The 21,001-nt window shown below is 39.5% G+C and overlaps 2 protein-coding genes and 1 pseudogene across 11 annotated transcripts in view; 1 reads left to right on the top strand and 2 right to left on the bottom strand.

Annotated features, from left to right (window-relative positions):
* The first annotated feature begins 678 nt into the window (after positions 1-678).
* On the top strand, positions 679-6,020 carry LOC308077973 (mitotic-spindle organizing protein 2-like; annotated as a pseudogene). The gene is made up of 5 exons (XR_013935040.1): positions 679-892; positions 1,367-1,535; positions 2,401-2,561; positions 3,340-3,468; positions 5,177-6,020. The product of XR_013935040.1 is annotated as a mitotic-spindle organizing protein 2-like (transcript).
* A 4-nt stretch (positions 6,021-6,024) lies between these two features.
* On the bottom strand, positions 6,025-10,789 carry LOC308077974 (uncharacterized protein). 3 transcript variants are annotated; one of them, XM_080419000.1, is made up of 5 exons: positions 10,658-10,735; positions 9,625-9,650; positions 9,139-9,277; positions 7,847-7,951; positions 6,025-7,637 (listed from the first exon to the last, which is right to left on the bottom strand). In XM_080419000.1, the coding sequence occupies exons 3-5, from the start codon at positions 9,274-9,276 to the stop codon at positions 7,473-7,475; spliced, it is 408 nt and encodes a 135-aa protein (XP_080275126.1). In that variant the 5' UTR covers position 9,277; positions 9,625-9,650; positions 10,658-10,735; the 3' UTR covers positions 6,025-7,472. The 3 variants fall into 3 exon arrangements, with proteins under 3 accessions (XP_080275126.1, XP_080275124.1, XP_080275125.1); XM_080418998.1 differs by lacking the exon at positions 9,625-9,650 and having other exon boundaries at positions 10,658-10,789; XM_080418999.1 differs by lacking the exon at positions 9,625-9,650 and having other exon boundaries at positions 9,139-9,306; positions 10,686-10,743.
* A 3,686-nt stretch (positions 10,790-14,475) lies between these two features.
* The window catches only part of prrc2b (proline-rich coiled-coil 2B), a 36,395-nt gene continuing 29,869 nt past the window's right edge, over positions 14,476-21,001 (bottom strand). For 2 of the 7 annotated variants that reach the window (XM_080419948.1, XM_080419946.1), the window contains exons 28-31: positions 19,478-19,554; positions 18,500-18,581; positions 17,255-17,467; positions 14,476-16,235 (exon numbers count right to left, since the gene is read on the bottom strand). In XM_080419948.1, the coding sequence (XP_080276074.1) occupies positions 16,074-16,235; positions 17,255-17,467; positions 18,500-18,581; positions 19,478-19,554 (534 nt within the window). In that variant the 3' untranslated portion in view covers positions 14,476-16,073. Of the gene's footprint in view, positions 16,236-17,230; positions 17,508-18,499; positions 18,582-19,477; positions 19,555-21,001 lie in introns of those variants that run through there. The other 5 variants (XM_080419947.1, XM_080419951.1, XM_080419950.1 and 2 more) reach the window with 5 other exon arrangements.

Genomic DNA, 21,001 nt, shown 5'->3' on the forward strand with positions numbered 1-21,001 from the left:
ATTATTATTTTGTTTTGATTTTCGTAGGTGCATGTGCAAAAGTCTTGCTTTGTTTTAATTAAGAGACACATATCAAAATATACTAATAGTATCAAAATTAAAAGTACTCATTATGCAGAATTTCCGGTTTCACAAGGTATCATAATGTAAAACAATTATTAAAATATTTTTGCGATGCAAGGCATTGTGAGCTTGTAGCTACAATTTTCAAATAGCCAGAGTTTAAATAGGCCTGCTGAAGTGGTTAATGTATGTTTTGTAATAATATTCAAAATCTACAAAGTAACTAGTAACTAACGTTTTCAAATAATTGTAGTGGAGTAAAAATATAATATTTAATAAATTCGGCTATTTGAAAATACAAAACATGCAGCCACAAGGGGGCGTATGAGTCAACATTCCAATAATATTGTTTAACGGTAGATTCACTGGTTAGAGTGTTCAGTGTTGTGGTGCAGACGAAGACAATGTCACAGTAACATTTACGCGGCATTAACCTCATTTTTAATGCAAAACGTGGTGTATCCATGCTCCAAAAAAGTAATTTTTAATACAGCAATACAAAGGGGTTGTGTTCCTCCGTGGATGACGCCTCTCTGATGGGGTCGCACAATGATGACGTGTTATGTGTGGGACCGTGTTGATGTCAGGCTCATTTGTTTTTGAATAATCTGACAATCGGAACGTATTTATCTGTCGAGACCTATGGTCATCATTCATTATTATTAACAGCTGTTAAAGTGTATCGAGCTAGAGTGTAGTCTTTAGTGAGAAAGGACGTAAAGCAAGTTAACCCATTTTCTATCACCTGAACGAATCGATTATTTGGGTAGATTCCATGTTCTAAATGCTGTCAACTAATTCATAATGAGTTATGATCAGTGGTGGAAAAGTACTCTCATTTTTTACTTAAGTAAAAGTATCAATACTGCAATGTAGAAATACTCTGTTACAAGTACAAGTCTGGAATTAAATATATGTACTTGAGCAAAAGTACAAAAGTATTGGTATCAAAATGTACTTAAAGTACCAAAAGTAGAAAGTACTCTTTATGCAAAATATCCCGTTTCACAAGTGTTCAAATGTATAAAAAACTTTTGAAAATAGCAGATCTACAAGCTCACAATGAGCTTAATGTAGATATTTTCAAATGGCCGAAATGTACTGTATATAGGGCTGAATGTGGTTAATGTATGTTTTGTAATAATAATCAAAATCTACAAAGTAACTGCAGTTTTAAAATAATTGTAGTGGAGTGAAAGTACAATATTTGCCTCTTGAGATGTAGTGGAGTAAAAGTACTGAGTACATGTACAGTTACTTTCCACCACTGGTTATGATTCATTGTAATTGCATATTTCTCTAGGTGTCAGTGATGTCTCAACAGTCTGGGCAGTCTGCGCCCAGCGCCCCTGATGTGCTGGTGACCAGTAATGTCCAGAAATATGCCATGAAAAAGAAGAAGATTCTCAACGCTGAGGAGAGCGAGAGCTCACCCAGGCTGCTGGGATCACCATAGATCAAGAGATCTTCAAGTAGGTTCATATAATAGAAAACCCAGTGGTTCTCAAATTGTTTAGTTTCAAGGACCCCCATTGATCGATTGAATACTTTATTGATGATTTTTTTTAAGTTACAGGCAGCACAACCAGTTAACATGAACTGCTCACATGAAATCTGGAACCTCGGGTTTGCTCAGACGGAAAGTTTAAAATACATTTTTCTTTAGGGTGTAGATTTGGCCTTTACAGGTATAGTACATTTAAAAAAGAAAGAATTCATAACTTTTTGTATAGTTGTTCATATAGCAGCACTTGACCTAGCCTCGATGACCATGCAGACTTATGCAAGGGTAAAACATTATTTTATATGGCATGTGATTTAGACAGATGGTAGGTGCATTGTTTACCTGGTATCCTATAGTGTCTGTAGTTTCAATGTACAGATCATTTTTTGATAGTATAATATATTGTTTAGAGTTTAGACTGATGCTTGGTTCACCTGTGATCCTAGTTTACTGAGGCACTACACTGTCTCTCTGCAGTTGATGTATGAATTTACCTTGCTTATTGTAAGTTGTTCTGGATAAAGAGCGTCTGCTAAATGCCTAAATTGTATTGCAATAATAATGTGTGGTTGTCACTAAATCCCAAAGCACACCTGGACTTGTCATGGCACACCACTGCTTTACCATACATACAGATTGGTTTTATGCATGAAAAGAAGTTACGGAAAACACAGCTTTATCTTTGAGAGTTTACAAATGTAACCAAATGGACCCGCAATTGTTGGTCCATATGATTACATTTCTACGCTCGCAGTTACAAATGGACAAATGGAACACTGAGGGTTTTGCTGTGCAGGCTAAATGGAAACATGGCTGCTATTTTGTCCATCTAGGATCATTGTGGATCTGTTGAAGATGAACGTGGCGCCTCAGGCAGTGTTCCAGACGTTGAAGTCCATGTGTGCGGGGCAGAGGATAGCTGATGCTACGTTGGGAGACTCGTCGACCACCTCCCACACCACCAGTCTGACCACAGCACCTGCAGAACACAGAGGTCAGTTACCACAAACACAACACACGCTGTGTTTCATCAAGAATTCAACCGGAAACAGATTTGATGTAGCTGGGAGCAGGGCCTTGCCAGGCTTTAAAAGTCACCAGTAAAATCTTAAAATCAACCCTGAAACCAACCTAGCTGTAGAATGTTACTCAACCGGAAACACATAATTATGAAGGTGTGTTTCCAGTTCAAAGAGTATGGTGCTGAGCCAATGAAGCTAAGGGAAACTCACCCGGAACAGGAAATGTTCATGTCACTTTCTGGAAAATAGAACTACAGCCATGTACAGAGCCTATTACAGACTCTCTTTAGCATTTGAAGATAGTGGAAGAGTTCAGAGAGAGACTAGGGAGACCCTTGTTACTGAACGAACACTCTCTATAGAAATGACTACTATCGTAATATAGAGCTTTGACTCTAACAAAAATATATACTTACACATCCCCTTTAACCACCCTACGTATATACTTTGTTGACTGGTGTCTAATAGTATTTCCCTCTACACCAAATGTCTTTGCCGAAAATAGCAGATCTAATAGCAGTCCTTAGCTTGTGGATCTGCTATTTTCTCTGAATGCTCGCCTCCTCTCATTGGGACACTGAGGAGAGAGAGAATATAAAACGTTTGCTTTCTTTTTTTTAATAGTGTACCAGCAGCAGCACATCTCCACTCACTCACTACATGTGCTGTCATTTTCCTTTCTTGTGGTTTTAATTTTGGTGTATATTATATAAATCCACAAAAAAGCCTCTTGTTTCTTGTTTCTTGAAGAAGATGATAGTGTGGTCTCTGGCAAGAGCCCTAAGCCTCCTGCACCTCCCCCTTCATCCTCTGGTACCCGGCCCACCAGGGTCAACACTAAGATTGTGGTCTACGGCCAGCAAGACGCTCACTCTCAAGGTCCCCGTTGCTGCGCTGTGTTGTGTAACTCCATTCGTATGCTTGGCCTGCCTTTCTCCTCGGGTGCAAGTCGTGTTTTGTACACATACAGTACAGTGCCTGTTGCATCAAATTAGGGGTGTATCTGAATGACACGTGTTTTGTTCATACCGTGTAAACGAGGACATGGGAGTTTGAATGTGTGTGTTATGCATGTATTATGCATGTGTGCAAGAGGGGTTTAACGACTATTGATTTTTACTAGTTGCCAAGTTTTTCATAATAGTTTGATAGTTTGACTAGTTGACTTCTAAGTCTTTTAACTGTAATCTAGAAAGAGCAGTCCATAACTAGTTGACTACTGCCAACAGTGTCGACTAGTAGTTATTATAATAGTCGATTAGTTTGACTACTGCCTACAGTGTTGACTAGTTTTTGGTGAAACCCCTAGTGTGCATGTGTGTGGATGAGCGCAACTGAACCTGTTCAAGGGTGTTGTAAAAGTGTATCATTGCCATCATCTCATTCAGGTAGATGTATTCACCTTGTGTTTGTCAATTGTTGTTTTAAAGGGGCTAGAAAGTGAATTACAAATATGATAAACTAATCTTTATACACATATAATTCATCAAGTTGTCTGTAACTTGGGGCGGCATATGGTTTTCATAGTTGTAGATATAGTTATTTTGGTGATGGTGCCAAATTGACACGTTGCAACCAATGGATTGCAACTTGCTTGATTCATTAGTCTCCACATACAAGGCTTGCGTGACAAAGATGTGCAAAGTCACAAAGATTAAACCCGATTATTGATTAAAACATGGATGACCGTGGACGGTCATCCATATTAGCTACTGAATTCAGAAGACATGTATGCCGACCACAAAACTCTATTGAGATGTATAACGGGTAGGATAATATTTTTGTTTGTTGAATTAATAACTAATGGACGATTCTATAGAGGTTGTTCAAGTCGTGTCTTTATTCACACACACTTGTAAATACATTTTCAGTTTAGCATGTATGTATCAATGTGAGTGAATTACTCACGGCGTAGAGCTGAGCCCTGAGTCTCTTCTCAAATGAGGTGAATCTCTAATAGCATCGCGCTGGAAAAGGGGTGGAAATTGGCACGTCTACCTGGGTGTCATGATTCCATCTGTCGATAGGCGCTGGAACAGATAAAATACCTGAAACTACTGCAGAGCCATTTGTCCTGGCAATGAAGGCAGATTGTAGCCTTTTTCCACTCAAGACAAAATCCAGGGTGTGTTTTTTCCAGTGGGAAATGTGTTTATAGGGCCCTATCTTACATACACCTGGCTCAAAGTGGGCGACCAGCACTGCACAAGTGTCATTGCTGGTTTCTGACTGACGCAGCACAGTTGTCATTTCCACGCCCAGCACCGACGATGTGTATAATAGTAAATGTAGAATCAACACAGATCACACAAATCACTTAGGTTAACAGAATTATGTGACTTCAGTGTTTATTGAAAAAAAAAGCACTTTTGTGCCCCTTTACAACTAATGTGGATGTTGATATGTGTACTTTTGAATGCAGTCCATGCAATAAGAAATATTGAAAGAACATAATCATGACCCACTGTATCTCATCTTTCTGATGCATGTTTTCTCAGTTTTTGTTAGAAGTTATTTGAACGCTGTGATGTAGGTCATACAGATTCAATCTTGTCTCTCATGGTTTGTGTTCGTTTTGTGCTCACAGTGCGCAGTAAAGCAGGACCTGGTCACAGTGACAAGAACATGAACAGAGAGGGCTCCTCCAGCCAGAAAGTGCAGCGCCAGCCCAGTGCCACCAGGGGGCAGAAGACAAAGAGCTCGGGCAGCAGTAGCTCATCCTCCCAGATAACTTCAACATAATATAGTTAGCACACTAAACACAGGGGTTCTCAAACGTTTTATAATGTCAAGGACCCCCAGTTCGGTATGCCATTAGGCTCTCTGTGAGTGTAGAAATGGAACCAAATTGGTTCCATTTGTGCACCCACAGAGTTACAGACATGTAAAGGTCCATTGGGTTCCTAACTATCCATCATTTAGCTGGGGAACCCTTGGATCCCCCTCAAGGACCCCTGGGTGTCCCCGGACCCCACTTTGAGAACCACTGAGTTTGCATCCTTAGATTCCTTACTCATCTCCAACTGCTGTCTGCCACACTACCTGGCTCTGAATTATTTACATTTGTTCCATAAAACTATTGGAAACAAGTCTTAAAATTCAAGCAGGTTTAAAAGAGACAAATATGATTGAGTAGGAGAATACTGTGGATGCTTAATAAGTGTTGTACCCATGATGATGCTTACTTTGCATTTGGTTTTGTCTTGTGTCGCTCTGTTACATTATTTTGAACGTTTCAGTTTAGGGAGATATATAACTGCTGTTGTTTAACGAAACAAAAAAAGAAAAACGTTTTCACTCAGTGCTTCTCTTTTGTTATAAGTGATCAGTTACATGTAAGCATTCAACTGTTGCATGTGTTTAAAATCAACGATTTTTTATTAAAACAAAAAAAAATCATAATCTGCAGTGCAATTATTTTCTGTTATGATCAAATAAAGCATTGTCGTAGGCTAGCAGTTATTTTACCTTATAGTAGCTAGTCAGTCAAACATTAATTACAATCCAATAGCCTTTGGACAACAATTAGATTTTTGGGGATTTCAATTCAACAGTTGACCATAACAGTAAAAGGCTAATCAAACGGGCTTTTCGCTCTAAAGGTAGTCTATAATGCAACAATATTGTCTTTTTAAAGTCACTGAAGAGTAGCTCCAGTGATTGAGTTAACTCTGAAAGACCTTGTGCATGATTCTATCGTAAGTTTGAGAAGCTGTGATTGAGATGATCTTTGGTTTCCAGCCATGGAAACCTTTGGATTTTAGAGGAATTCTACTCCACAAAAATGTTAATGTTTGTCAAATCTGCTCACCCCCTCCCATACCCACTATTGCATTAGCACATTTTCCAGAGCAGGATAACTTCTAACTGCATTTTGGCTGCTATAAGAAACTATACAATATGCCAGATGCAGATGGCCAGCCCAGACTTTCATTAAGTCTTCTCTTCTTTTATTTTTTCTTAATTGTTACCTTACAACTAATTCTGTATCTATTTCCTCTTACCTATGTTTCATGCCTACTATAGCGCTATGACACCTGAATTTCCCTAGGAATCAATAAATGTCTGTACATTTAACTACCTACAGTACCCTCTTCTGTACAATACTGAAATTTAGTAGTCTGTAATTTGTCTCTTCTGCTGTTATCTGTTGGATGTGTGAAGTGTTTTAATTTTTTATTATTTCACAGAGAAGAGATAGCTGGAAGAATATCCAATAGGTTTGTAGTTATTTATTGGTAGGGCAGCATATATCATAATGAAGCCTTATTTCAGGATTATTTTATGATCATGATTAGATTTTCTTGCATCACATGGGGGCAATAAAATCACATTGCAATAAAGCACACCACACAAATTGTATTAAGGTGTCTGAAGAGCACAGTTTAGACTGTATTCGCCCAAATTGCCCAGTCAGAAGTGTACTCTGCTCTGCTCTAAATTAGATACCTCAAAATTATAGTGTGCACATCGAAAAACAAGACGCCTGGACTGGGCCATCTGCCCTCTGTAGGGCTTTCCGGTCATTCCCATACCAGGTAGTGATGCAGACCATCAGTATGCTCTCAATGATGCTGGTGTAGAACAGCTTGAGGGATGCAGGGGCTCACTCTGAATGTCTTCTGGTGACGGAGTCAGTACAGGCGCTGCTTAGCGTTTTTCACCATGTGCATGATGTGTGTGTGCCCCATTTGAGGTCCACAAACCACTGGGGACCACTGGAATAGAGCATGTCTGCTTGCTCAGGGGAGAAATTGAATTTTATATTGTATTAATTTAACATACTCTACCATACAGATTGGACAAACTAACATTGTATTCACTAAACAAAAGAGTTGCATAGTACAGCTTTAAGTTGACACATGGATCCCAGGTGGCTGGAGTCACCAATTACAAGACATCTCGGAGGCAGCGTCGCTGTCACGCCGCGTGCGAATGGGAGACCAGCCGAACTCAGACTGGACATCTTCAGCCAGGTGGGCACGGGACCAGCGGTGGTCCTGTCTGGAGCCCTGCCTCCCTCCCCACGCACGACGTTTAGGGTTCATCTGGGAAAGAAATGCACACACATGGCTTAGAGCAGAGGTCCCCAAACACTTTCAGCTCGAGACCCAAATAGATACATTTTGGCGGCATCACCCCCAGGACACACAATTAACAAGAATACATAATGAATTAATCACTTAAGCCCCATTTCAATAATAGTGCACATTTTGGGGACATTTTTTTAGACTCTTGAAATAATCCGTCGTCTCACCTGAACAAAGACAGTGGTGTTCATCTGAAGCGTTTCCACTCGCTCTGACAAATGGTTCAACCAGTCTAGGTGGTCAGCAATCGACTGGCTTAGATCACCGTTGGTCTACAAAGAAAGAAAATACATAAAATAAATAATAATACCACAACAAAAATAAGCCGAGCCGATCATCATAATAATCAGAAATGATGAATTATTTAAATGTAACACGAAGCACAAACACAATAGGGACCATTATAGGCCAGATAAGATATACATATTTGCTCGAAATATTTACTGAATTGAGATGGTCCAGGGCATGGGTCTGGCCCTCGGGCCGTGTGCTGCCTATGAGTGTTTGTTCAGTAACAGTGGTCTCCGCTCCTCTTAATACATTTTCAGGTGGGTTGCCAATCAGCATCAAGGCAACACCATCAGTAAGGTGGCAAAAAGAAAGAATAAATATAAAAAAGGTCGCCGCAAACTCGATGGCAATTTTATTCAGGACAAGAGAACACAGATAAAAGCCAATGTTTGGGACAGGGCTGCTGCCTTCTTCAGGGTAAAGAACACAAGCTGTATCTGACACTTATGTACACAAATGACCCTGATGACTGTGACCAATCAGTGAAGGGTTGAGGTATGAGTGGAAACAAAGACACAAATGTTAAATGAAGGTCTAGTCTACAGAAAAGGTTTCCAATTTTATCCAATCAGGAGAGAGTACCCATTTATAAGCTTCAAATTCATTGTTTTACAATTCCATTTTGTTTGTTTGTTTCATCACTTTCAATTGTTTATCCTGTATGAGTTCTCGCTCCTGATTGGATGAAATTGGTATCCTAACCTGAAAATGTATTTTCTGTTTAAAGAGCTGGAGAGATGGGGAGACCCCTGTTATACTGAACAAACACTCTAGTCTATAGCAATGATTACTACAATAGAAGAGCAATTTCACTGACACCACCTTTAACAACGTTTGGAAGTCGACCCAGTACAACAAAACCAACACCAAGCTGAGACTGTACCAGAGCTGCCTGCGTGCATCCTGTCTACCCTGCTATACAGTTCAGAATGATGGAGAACCACAAATGATCTCACAAACGGTCAACCTTCCACACCAAAAACTACGGGAAATACAGAGAATATTTTTGGCCCAAAACCATATGGAGAGAACCACTGGCTAAGTTAGGCCACCCAAATGGCCAGCATTCTGCCCTGGGGTTAATGTGTGTTAATGGGATGTACATTTACATGTTACTTTTGGCAGGCGACACCGTCGTGCGACGACATGTAACAGGCAGGCTTTTTACCCCAGACAGGTTGTCTTTGAGTTCACTGGCAGCGAGCCGGACGTGTTCCAGTTTGTCTATCTGCTCCTTCAGCCTGTCGTCCAGCTCCTGCATCATCATCAAACCTTCATCTGGCCTAACGCCACTCCTAGAAGACATCCTGCAACACACAGCAAAAAGACACCACAACTAGCTCATGTTCAAAGATAGGTTCATAGGTTCGGTATTTGTAGTGCCCCCCCATCCAGTTATTACACTGGCCCGGGGCGCGGAAAAAGAGAAAAACAAAGAAGACTAAACTAGGACAACAATAACTCAAGTCACATTGTCAATCAGTCACAACAGGAGGGATTAGAAACTTCACGCACGCACACGCACACGCACACGCACACACACACACACACGTTACTAGTCTTTAAGATAAGATAATGATATAGGACAGTGGTTCTCAAACTTTTTCGTGCCAAGGACCCCCAAATTGATATGTATGTGGCCGCGGACCCCCACCTGAAAACATGTTGTGCCAGGGACCCCTAGAAGTTAAAAACAGATTACAGGGCAAGGAAACTTGTACAGTAGTTAGACCTACAGCACAGCATGATGGAGACATCACAGTTCAAGGCAACACCATCAGTAAGGTGGCAAAAAGAAAGAATAAATATAAAAAAGGTATGCAACAGTACACCCTCAGCAGTGCTACCATAGTACATGACAAGTAACAGTACTTTGACCTTAATTATTTCAGTCTCCCTTTCTTTAGCTTGTAGCAGCATACATTTTAAACGCATCAGATCATTTTAGATGACACATTATCTTTTTGGATCAGTGGTTCTCAAACATATTTATGTCAAGGACCACCAAATGTATTTGGCCTAGCTCTGGTCCATAGCCTTTTAGAGAACTCCTTCTAAAGGCTATGGCCCAGAGCTATTATTTGGTCCATAGAAATTCCCCCTAAAAATAAAAATAAAGGAGGAAAAAAAGCCAAAGTGTAAAACAGGATTTAAGTGGTTAAACTGAACTGAACTGGAACCAGTGGCCACTCAAATGTTTGAGTTTAATGTATAGCCTATGTTAGGGAAAGCTCTAAATCAATATATAACAAACATCATCATTCATTGTATGTTAAACATGATCATACAGTAGCTACATAGCCTACGATGTGTTTCAAATAGGCTGCCATACATTTGACTTTCATCGTGATGTAAAGTAAACGTCAAACATTTGAAAACAAAAACGGTCAATGGCAGCTGCAACCACTTGTACTAATTTGATATGTTTATTCATGAATTCAATCGGAAATCTTCTGTTTCTCGATTTCACGACGGAGCTGAGAAATGGTCTAAAAATGTGGCTTTTCGCCGTTCTGGTCGCAAAAAGTTAATTAAATAAATAAGGGTCAATGTAGCCTAGTCTCTCTACTATGCATCTTATTCTTTTCTATAACGTTCATGTGTGCGATGCTGCACAACTGGACAACAACAACACGACACATTAACACATTGCAGCATAAAGAAAGAGCTTAAATAATGTTTATTACCTGGTCCTGACTGACAGAATGTCTTTACAACACTTTGAAGTTGGAGGAAAAGCCGTGAAAGATGGTCGACTGCCTCCTTCCTGTTCTTTCCCTACAAACCTTTAAACAAGATGTTAGAAGGCTCTCTCTCTGCTTGGAGGAGAAGTCTAAACAGGCCCTTTGTCTGGCAAAAAAATGCATGGAATTTGACACCTTTGACGTCAGTCAGTCAGTACAACCCACAGCTTTTATGTATGGATTTCTGTTTCTTTTTCTAAAATTCCTTTGAAAATTGTTAGTTTTTTTCTTTTTATTTATTTCTTTCTTATAGGTGGGTTATTGCCAGAGGTGGGGACTTGGACTCGAGACTCGAGACTCGACTTGGACTCGAGTCCCGATTTTGATGACTTTAGACTTGCTTGACCAAATCAAAAATAGACTTGGACTTGCTTGGGACTTGAATGCCAAAGACTTGAGACTTGACTTGACTTGAACGCTAAAGACTTGAGACTTGACTTGACTTGAGCCCTCTTGACTTGAAAATTCAAGTCTTTTCAAGTCACTTTCAAGTCACTTAAGCAAGCCAAAAATGTTTAAAAAGTGTGCATCAACTATAATGTTATTAGTCAGAAATCCCGGCCGTCAGTGACACCTAGTGTAGGGTTGCCAAAGCTGCTTATTTACCCTAACTTTTGGACAAACTTTGGCTTGTTTTTGGCTTGTTTTTGGAAGTCGGTTCGCTTGTTTCTCTCCCGATACTTGGCAACACTGGCCCACATGTTGCACGTTACCAAACAAACAACACACCGGCTTCACTCCTGCCGTCGCTGCTGGAACTGAAGCCAGGTGGAATAAAATGTCAACTCCAGCAGTTATAGCTTTCGGTTTGAAAGATTACAAGGTGGAAGACAAGACGAGAAAAGCAATATGCAAGGCAAGACCTATACTTCACATTAACATTACTGCGTGCTAAGAGCAAACTATAACCAGTGGTGGAAAGTAACTAAGTATTTACTCAAGTACTTTACTTAAGTACAATTTTGACGTATTTTTTACTTTACTGAAGTATTTGCAATTTTCAGTACTTTTACTTCTACATTACAGTCATTTAGCAGACGCTTTTATCCAAAGCGACTTACAGTAAGTGCATTCAACATAGGTAGGGAACGAAACTACTAATCACCAGAAGTCTTAAGTGCATTTTCTGCAAAAACAAGCAACCAAGAGTATACCTAGCCTGCTTGATCAGAGGATACACTGAATTTGTGTCAGATCCTGTGTCTAGGTGAGACATGGCCTTTGACATTATCTAAATGTCTCAATAGAAGAGCAGGGAGACAAAATACAACCACCCTGATTGTATAAGTTATATTGTAGTAACATACTCTACCATACAGATTGTAAAAATTACATTATATTCATTAAAAAGGGCCCTTTTAAACCCTGTCCTCAAGGAGGAAATTAAAAGTACAGTATCTGCGTTCTGTTGGCCTGGAAGAACCCTTGTTTTAAAACAAATGCAAATTGTGAAAAATGCTCATGATTTATGTAAATCTTTACATATCTTGAATTAACATTTTGACTTGTTTGGGACTCGAAACAAAAGGGTAGGACTTGTTTGGGACTCGAAACAAAAGGTTAGGACTTGTGTGGGACTCGAACCAAAATGCTAAGGACTTGTGTGGGACTCGAAACAAAAAGCTGAGAACTTGGACTTGACTTGGGACTTGGCTGTGTTGACTTGGACTTGACTCGGGACTTGAGAGCAAAGACTTGAGACTCGACTTGGACTTGCAACATAGGGACTTTGTCCCACCTCTGGTTATTGCTCATTACATCCAGGATGTAATGAGCAATAACCCACCTATCTCCCATTCAGAGTTAGGAGTTTGAATGAATGTAGAATTATGTGCATTTGTATGTAGATGTGAGGGGACTTAATTTAACTGGCTAAACATTTCTTGAATATTTGTATTTTAAAAGTAAAAACCTCTCTCTCACACTTATGTCAGCCAGTGTGTCAGTGATCATCACCCTCCCCTGTGCCAATGTTGGCACCCGTGCCAACCCCTGCTCTACATGCAGACAGACCTACTGGTGTGTCCTCCTGTGTGTACTTATTGCAACTTCTTGCTTATATGCAAGTTGATTTATAAGTAACACCACACCTATAATAAATGTCACAGGCATCATCATTACAGTTAGCTCTGGTCCATAGTAGCACCTTCTAACGCTATGGACCAGAGCAACTTTACAGTCAGTTCCACTGAATGGACACCATACATTCAATCAGAAAGTGGTCTGATGTGAAACTGACCATTCTGGAATGGAATGGCATCATGAATCTAAATAGCCATTTTATCTAACTTCAATTATAGCAATAAAAAACTGAGCTAACAGTTCACTGTTACAAGTTTTTACAGGATGCCTTCGTTAACCACTTACAACACCTATACTTATTCGATCAGAGTCCCCCAGGGCTCTATCCTAGACCACCTCCTGTTTGCGTAACATAACTGGGTTGATGTAGTTAAACAAGGCAATAATACAGAGAATACAAAGGTAAGATTTTTGAGAAATCACAACTGCTTTATTTATTCTCTCAATAAGCTCTTTTTGTCTTTTTTAAACAAGGAAAGGGGCGAGTAATGACCACACATTTGAAAGGAGTAAGATCAGGTAGGATAAATAGACAGGATCAGCTCTAGAAAGCACTGGTCCTTTTGACAAAATTAAATATGAATCTTAAAAGTACAAAAAAGGAAAAAAAGAGGGCAACACTTCTGTGCCGGTATATGAGGAGTTGTATCCGGATCCTCTGGGATTCAAGAGGCAAAAACACCCAAAGCCCAAAACAATCCTACCAACAATTGTAAGCAGTCCACTCCAAAAACATCATGGTGACCTTTTAAACATAGTTATTTATTTTTTTAATTAGTTGATACAATATCTAAAATGAAGCATGATCGTAGCCTCCCCCCACTGACAAAGTTTGACTGTACAGTTAAGTATGCATATACATATATACCAGTGAAACACTGTCATAAAGATACATTGGAACATTTTGTAGTGTCATGGAGCGTTTTAGTAAGCAAGTAACATTTATAACCAGTTATGACATTGGCATAGTGAAGTTTCAAAATGAGTGTCCATTACAAAGAAATCAATGATGGTGCCGACAGCTTCACATTTTTTTCAAACAGAACAAACACAAGTCCTTCGTAGTCCATTGGAACTGCAGTGCTCACAGGAAAATAGCTTAAGCAAAAAAGTTCATACATTTATTCAACAAGCAAAGCTAAAAGCCTCTCTCTTTGTGATGATCGACGTCTAACTTAAAAAATAATTATTTGGACCCTGATTGTGATTATAGTTAGGCTGCATTTATTGCTAGTGCCACCTCGGAGACCAGAAGCGGAATAATAATCGGATGGTGGTTTGTTTCTTCACATTTTCCCAGCCCCGCGTTTCACATAAGCTGGATTCAAATGGAATTGCAGAGGAAAAAAGGTCTTTCAGGAGCCCTATAGGAGAAAACGTGAAGGAGAAAAAAACCAAACACACACTAGGCCAGGGGATATAAAAAATCACTTATCACATGGCCACCTAACAAACATCTCAATTCTTTACAACCAAAGTGAAGCAACATAGAGTAAACGTCTCATAATCCGTTTAGAGGTTTCATTTTACAGCAGGGGTTCTCAAAACTTTTTGATTTCAAGGACCCACCCAGTTTGGTATGCATTAGACCGCGGACCCACATAACTCAGAGAGTGTACAAATGGAACCAAATGGACCCATGAGGGTCCATTTGGTTCCATTTGTACACTCTCTGAGTTACAGACTGGTAAGGGTCCCTTTGTATAAGAATCAATCATTTAGATAGGGAAGGACCCTACTTTGAGAACCCATGATTTACAGTAATGAATGAATTCAGCCCCCTTTCCGCAAACTACAGAGCAAGCTCCAACACGTTGCCAGCTTTGTTGATCAAAATCCACACACTGTGGCAGCATCCAGTATGTCCACTGACTTCAGGTACTGAAGGCGTTTTTTTTTTTTTTTAAATGTCACCAGGTCCCGGGCGGGAGTCCTGTAAGCTCATCATCACATGCACACACCCTGTTATCAAGGCCAGCGAAGTTCCCGTGGAAGAAATGACAGTTTTGCCAAAACAATGTCCAACTTTTTGCTTCAGTTTACATAAAGAGAGCGAGCTAAAACTTTAAAACAAAACAAAAAAAGCAAGGAACATCACCATTAAAAAAAAAGAACTCTACCAATCTAAGCGGTTTTTGTCACAGATCACAAGCTGTGAAGTATACCCCCAGAAAGATTCACTTCACTCTTTCCATGTTAACACAACATCCTCAAATTCGAGCTAAAATATTTATATTTTTAAATTTTTTTATGATTGAATAAAAGCAGTCCTTTAGTAATTGAGTAAATATGTGACAATAACTTAGAAAAAGTTTCAGCTCCACAACTACCAGCAAAAACGCTTATGAAAAATGACAAAAAAAAAAGTGTCCTTCTGCATTTTCTTAGTTGAAAACGCCTCGCAGACACATCTTTCTCATGGTAACGGATCAGCGTGTGCCCGGTTTCAAGGACTATAAGTCCCATTAACGGGGCATACATACAGTTTGGCAAAAACGGTGTGAAAAAATTAACCCTCTGTGTTTGCTGTTTTCCTTTTCCTCACTTTTGGAGAGCGAGAAACACAAAAACAGGAATATATATTTTCTCCTTAACATTGTTCTCTTAAAAAAAGGACATTAAACGTTAATAAATAAAAATGGGACCTTGAAGAGATCTGCTTTAGAAGAAGTGTCTATTGTGTCTATGTATATATTTATATATATATTTATATATCTCTATACGTGTTGTGTGAGAATAAGTGTCCAGTTCTGACAGTTCAGAGGGGATAGTACTGTATGCCCCTGTGCATTGTGTGGCCCTTTGCCTTTGGGGGGGGGCCTTGGGAGGAGGCATATAGCTCTTTTCAACTACGAAAGGTGACCCAGAACCTGAAACTTTCCAGAACCCTTGAAGTTCTGTGATGTGTTTATTTTTTTGTCTACGTTTCCGTTATTATCAGAACCACCCCTGATGGGGAAGTAGGTCATAATAATAAATTAAAAAAAGCGAAGATAGCAGATCTGCTATTTTCGCTATTTTTAGGAACATTTTGCAGGTTTCCAGAACCAACTCCTTGAGCACGGCCCAAATTAGGTTCTGAGAACCTTTAACTGAAACCGAGTCATTGCGCGTGGAAAACAACTCCAGAAACCGTGAAATTCTGTTTTCACGGCACGGTTCACTTAAGTTTCTTGTAGTGGAAAAGAGCCTTTTAGACACTGGTCGGGGGGGGGGGGGGGGGGGCAGGTGGCGTTCTGGTGGTGGTGGCGAGAGGAGGCTTTTAAAGGTCCGTTTGCTAAGCCTCCTCCACTTTGACAGCCTGAGGTTTGATGGCTCCAGTGCGTGCTGGTTTGGCTTGTCCCGAGGAGGGCAGGGGCTCCTGGAGTTTGCTGGTCATGCCCCCAGATGGCGTCTTTCCCTCGCCCACCGTCTTGCGCACGTCCCGCAGGGTTTTATTCTGTGCCAATAAGGGATACGCAAAGGTTACTAACATCTTACAGCACTAACACTGACTTATACACACAAAGTTGCTAACATCTACATCACTAACACTGAAATTAGGGCTGGGTGATATATCAATATTATATCTTAATAACAAATATTTACTAAATTTACTTAACACTTAATTTATATAATACTTCAAAAGCAAAAATAGTGATAACAGCAGCTCTACAAGCTCACACAACGTCATATTGCTATTCTTAAAATGTTAGGATTCAGGTTAAAATCAGCCCTTTATTACTTTTCATGCAGTTAAAGTGTTCAATACCTATGCTAGCCGTTTGCAGAATTATCCACTACAGGTGCTACATATCATCCTAATGCATTATACAGTGTTCTCTCTCTTACTCTATTTCTCCCTTTGTAAAATCAATAGTGCAAAAATGCCCAAGCACAATTAAGTTTAAACATATTCACAATCAATAGTATTTACTGAAATTCTACCATTGCCAAAATGTTAAGCACAATTACGTTTAGATTAAACTATTAAAGGGATATTTCACTTTCAAACATGTTTGAAAGTGAAATATCCCTTTAAGACAGTATTATATCTGACCAAAGCCTCAAATCAAGCCATTATAAAAGCTACAATGTAACAGTATATCGTCGATGTCGGGCAGAAACCTTGTATCTCATACTTCTTTTTATAGATCAATGCCATATTCTATACTTTGTCGCATGACAGTGCAATGGTAGCAAGAATAGCAGATCTACAAGCTCACAACTGGTAGCGATGCGACGCATTGTGAGCTTGTATGCTATTTTTGCTACTTTTGAAACATAAAAAAAAAAAATGAAACAGCTTTGGACCTACAAGGTTTCCGCCTGACAGTATTATAGTTGTAGACAATTACCCCAAACCACAACTAACTGCACAACAGCAACATTAATATGCATTCACATTTAATTGGCGCAAATGGAAAAGGAAAAAATGGATAAAAATGGAATTACCTAAATTTACAGTGGGTGGCTCACCTTCATGCCATCCTCTGGCCCCTTAACGGGGGGCTCGGGGGCAGAGGGAGGGGTGGAGTGGGAAGGCTCGCGCCCCCCGTGGCTGGGGTATGGGGGGGAACGGATGATGACTGTCTTGTTGACCTGCATGACGGGTCTCTGGATGGGGGTGGGGAAAGGACCAGTGGTGGGGGGCCGCATGTGCATCACCATGCTGCCCTGGGGAGGTGGGACCTACAGGGGGCAGCAGAGGGACACTATTATACATCCATATCTGGATGTATAAAGAATGCTTCAATAACGGTCATTTATTATACTTGCATATACGGCTATCACAATCATGACACTTTAGTTGATGATTCATTGTCATACAAATAACTGAAATTAAGTTCAAGTCAATTAAGGTTGAGTACATGTTTTGGGGGGCATTGAACATTGGAGGCTTTGTAAATAAAGATTGCACAAGGAAGATATAACAAATAACTTAACATATACAAAGCCCATTATTGAAATATACAAATAAATGAATGACAATGCCCGGTGCTAATTATCAAAATAAGTAATGTACCATGACCCCAAAAATCCACTGTTAATAATTTTACACTTGAAATGTTTTTGCCCTAAAAGCCCCAAAAAGGGATGATAGGTTTAAAGTGGCTAGAAGTGCATGGACAATAACATGGAAATAATATAGATGTGTACATTTCTGTTCATTTCATCCAGCTGTTTTTATACAAATGAATGGAAACAATTCTACATTTTAATAATAATAATAATTGTGATCAGGTGATTATGTAATAATTGTGACATGCCTAATCTGAGGACACGAAGCTTCAATAAATTATTTAGCATTTCCTTTTTTGGCAGCAGAAGGCTTATAGGAATGCAATATAGTGGTTGCTATTTGCAATCATTTATTCCACACATTTCTGAACAAGACAGTAAAACTATCATAAACTTTTCTTTTAACTCTCTGGCGTCCACATTTTGTTTAAAAATGCAAAATGACTATCCTTTTTCTATTAGGGCTGGTATGGTCAAAACAAAAATAGGTCTTCATATATGACTTCCCCAAGTCGTTCATGAGACTTCTCACAACAATTTTGAGACGAAATTTAACTGAAACCCATAGGAACAGACAGACTCATTCACATTTTAGAGATCAGAACTTGTTTGTTGTGGTATTTGCTAGTTGGAAATGGCCATTTTGAATTTTTTTATGTTTAATTTCATAAATGTATTGTTTTAATGTTGAGTGAGAGCTACCTGCTGAGCGTAATGTGTAGGCAGAGGTCCCACGGGGCCTCCAGGACCAGAGGGCTTCCCACTGGGGCTGGCAGAGCCTGGCCTGCAAACAGAAAAACATGGCTTAAATCCTCTATACTTAGTAAACTAGAAACTTAGTAGAACAGGGTTGGTCGACTCTGGACTTGGTCACCACTAGTTCTAAAACGTTTTTGTGTCAAGGACCCCCAAACTGATATACTGTATATTTGGCCACGAACCCCAATCTGAAAATGTTTTGTGCCAGGGACCCCCAGAAGAGAAGATAATAATGTGTTAAAAAAAATCCAAACATTATCGATATTATTCAAAACAAATACAAAAATGGCAGATCTACAAGCTCACAGTACCTTGCTGCGAGCTTGTAGATCTGCCAACGTATAAAATATGGATTATGGGGTTAAAATTATTGTGATGCTGTATGAACACATTTTGCTGGAGACCCCATGGAACTCCCTCAAGGACCCCGGACCCCACTTTCTGTGTGTGTGTGTGTGTGTGTGTGTGTGTGTGTGTGTGTGTGTGTGTGTGTGTGTGTGTGTGTGTGTGTGTGTGTGTGTGTATACATACATACACACACACACACACACACACAATGTACATCTGCTATATTCGGCTTATGTCCCCCCAAAATAGGGATGTTAAGGTTCATGTGGTTAATCCCGGTTACACTTCATCGGTTCATCTCCGGGGCAAAATGGAAGCCATAATTTAGTATTTATGCATACTTAACAACTTGAGCTCTATATAGCCTTATATCCTTTGTTGTATGACGGGTAGCGAAAATAGCCGCACTACAAGCTCACAGCGTTTTGCGTTGCGTGCTTGTAGATCTACAATTGTCACATTTTTGACATTTGAGCTTTTTTTTTTGCCAATAATGACATAGCCAGTAGTATGTAGCTCAACTACAGGTTGAAAGTAGACTTGAATGGATTCAGAGTAGACTTGTTCTCCTACCTGTAAGAGCCCTGTAAGCCTGGGGAATGATTGGGCTTGTCTGAGAACTGGAAGCCTTTCATTTCCATCTGTGAGCCCTGGGAGTGAGGAGGGAACAGTGTTACACATTGACTTCTACACTACGTCATGTCAAGTAGTCAAGACGTGCTTCTCACACATTTTCATTGTCAAGAACCCACAAATTCATTCATATGTATTTGGTCCACAAAGATATTGTGCCCAGGGACCGCCATACAACATTTGTGTTCTTAAAATGTAGCAAAAAAATATTTAAAAAAAGTCAAGTTTTTTTTTCAGCATAGAGCAGAGATTTTGATGCTATGTTAACCGATTTTGCCGGGGATCTCCCGTAACGCCCCTCGAGGACCCCCGGAGAAGCACTCTGGAGTACAGCACTTAGATTGAAAAGTAACATGCTCTAGATTTACTTAAGGGTAGTGTAACAGATGTTTTATTTTTTGTACTAAAATAAGTGTTAAACGTAGTAAAAGTGTTAAAAGTAGTAACTATAGAGTGTTTGTTCAGTGACAGGGGTCTCCCCCCCTCTCCAGCTCTTTAGTAAACAGAAAATACAGGATACAGGATACCAATTTTATTCAGTCAGGAGAGAGAACTCATATAAGATACAGGATAAACAAGTGAAATTGGAAGTGATTTAGTTAGTTTATTCATTTCGGTCACAATTTAACATAACAGTTGTGCATACAATAGAAGCAGCAAAATAATTATTGGCCGAAAAGGCATGGGCTGAAGCCGAAGCTTATTATGCCCACCTATTAATATTTGAATTATTTAACACACCAGGAAAAAAAATGTGACTAGAGAGCAAACAAAAGAAAACAATATTTCAACGTAGCTTCATATATTATACATCAGAACAAACAGTTGAAACAATTCCGGCAATGCATCAATTATACAGAAGAAACAATAGATAAACAAAACAAAGCAGAGCTTGATCTGCAAGGATAGTATTTATTTTACCTCCCTTTCAATACGTATTCTTACATACATTATACACATTTATCTGTACACATACAGGTGCATGTATGTAAGAATACATATTGAAGGGAGGTAAAAAATGATGAAACAAAACAAAAAATGAGCTGAAAAACACTGGAACTGGAACACTATAAAAGTCAGGCTGATAAATGGGTTCTCTCTCCTGATTGGATGAGGAGCTATTTTCACTAAAAGTGGTTAAAGCAGCACTATGTAACTTTCTTTTTATGAATACATGTAATTTTGTCCAATCTGTATGGTAGAGTATGTTAATACAATATAACTTATACAATTGGGGTGGTTGTATTTTGTCTCCCTTCTCTTCTATTGAGACATGTAGATCGTGTCAAAGGTCATGTCTCACCTACACACAGGATCTGACACAAATTTTGACCTGATGGTCTCAAGACTCAGTTTTATCCCCCGAGCAAGCAGGCAGGCTCTATTAGCTCAACGGTAAAAATGTCAGCACTTGCGCAGGAAAAACCCGGGGTTCAAATCCGGGTGGGTGGAAGAGGAAAAGTT

This window comes from Gymnoscopelus braueri (assembly GCF_963280865.1).
Source record: "Gymnoscopelus braueri genome assembly, chromosome: 22".
Classification (NCBI taxonomy): domain Eukaryota; kingdom Metazoa; phylum Chordata; class Actinopteri; order Myctophiformes; family Myctophidae; genus Gymnoscopelus; species Gymnoscopelus braueri.

Coding starts and splice junctions, on each gene's coding strand:
- LOC308077974 (XM_080418998.1), bottom strand. CDS start 9,276: ATGTCTTCTAGGAGTGGCGTTAGGCCAGATGAAGGTTTGATGATGATG. Junction 7,952..9,138: donor TCAAAGACAACCTGTCTGGG/GTAAAAAGCCTG, acceptor CTTTCTTTGTAG/ACCAACGGTGATCTAAGCCA. Junction 7,638..7,846: donor ACACCACTGTCTTTGTTCAG/GTGAGACGACGG, acceptor TTTCTTTCCCAG/ATGAACCCTAAACGTCGTGC.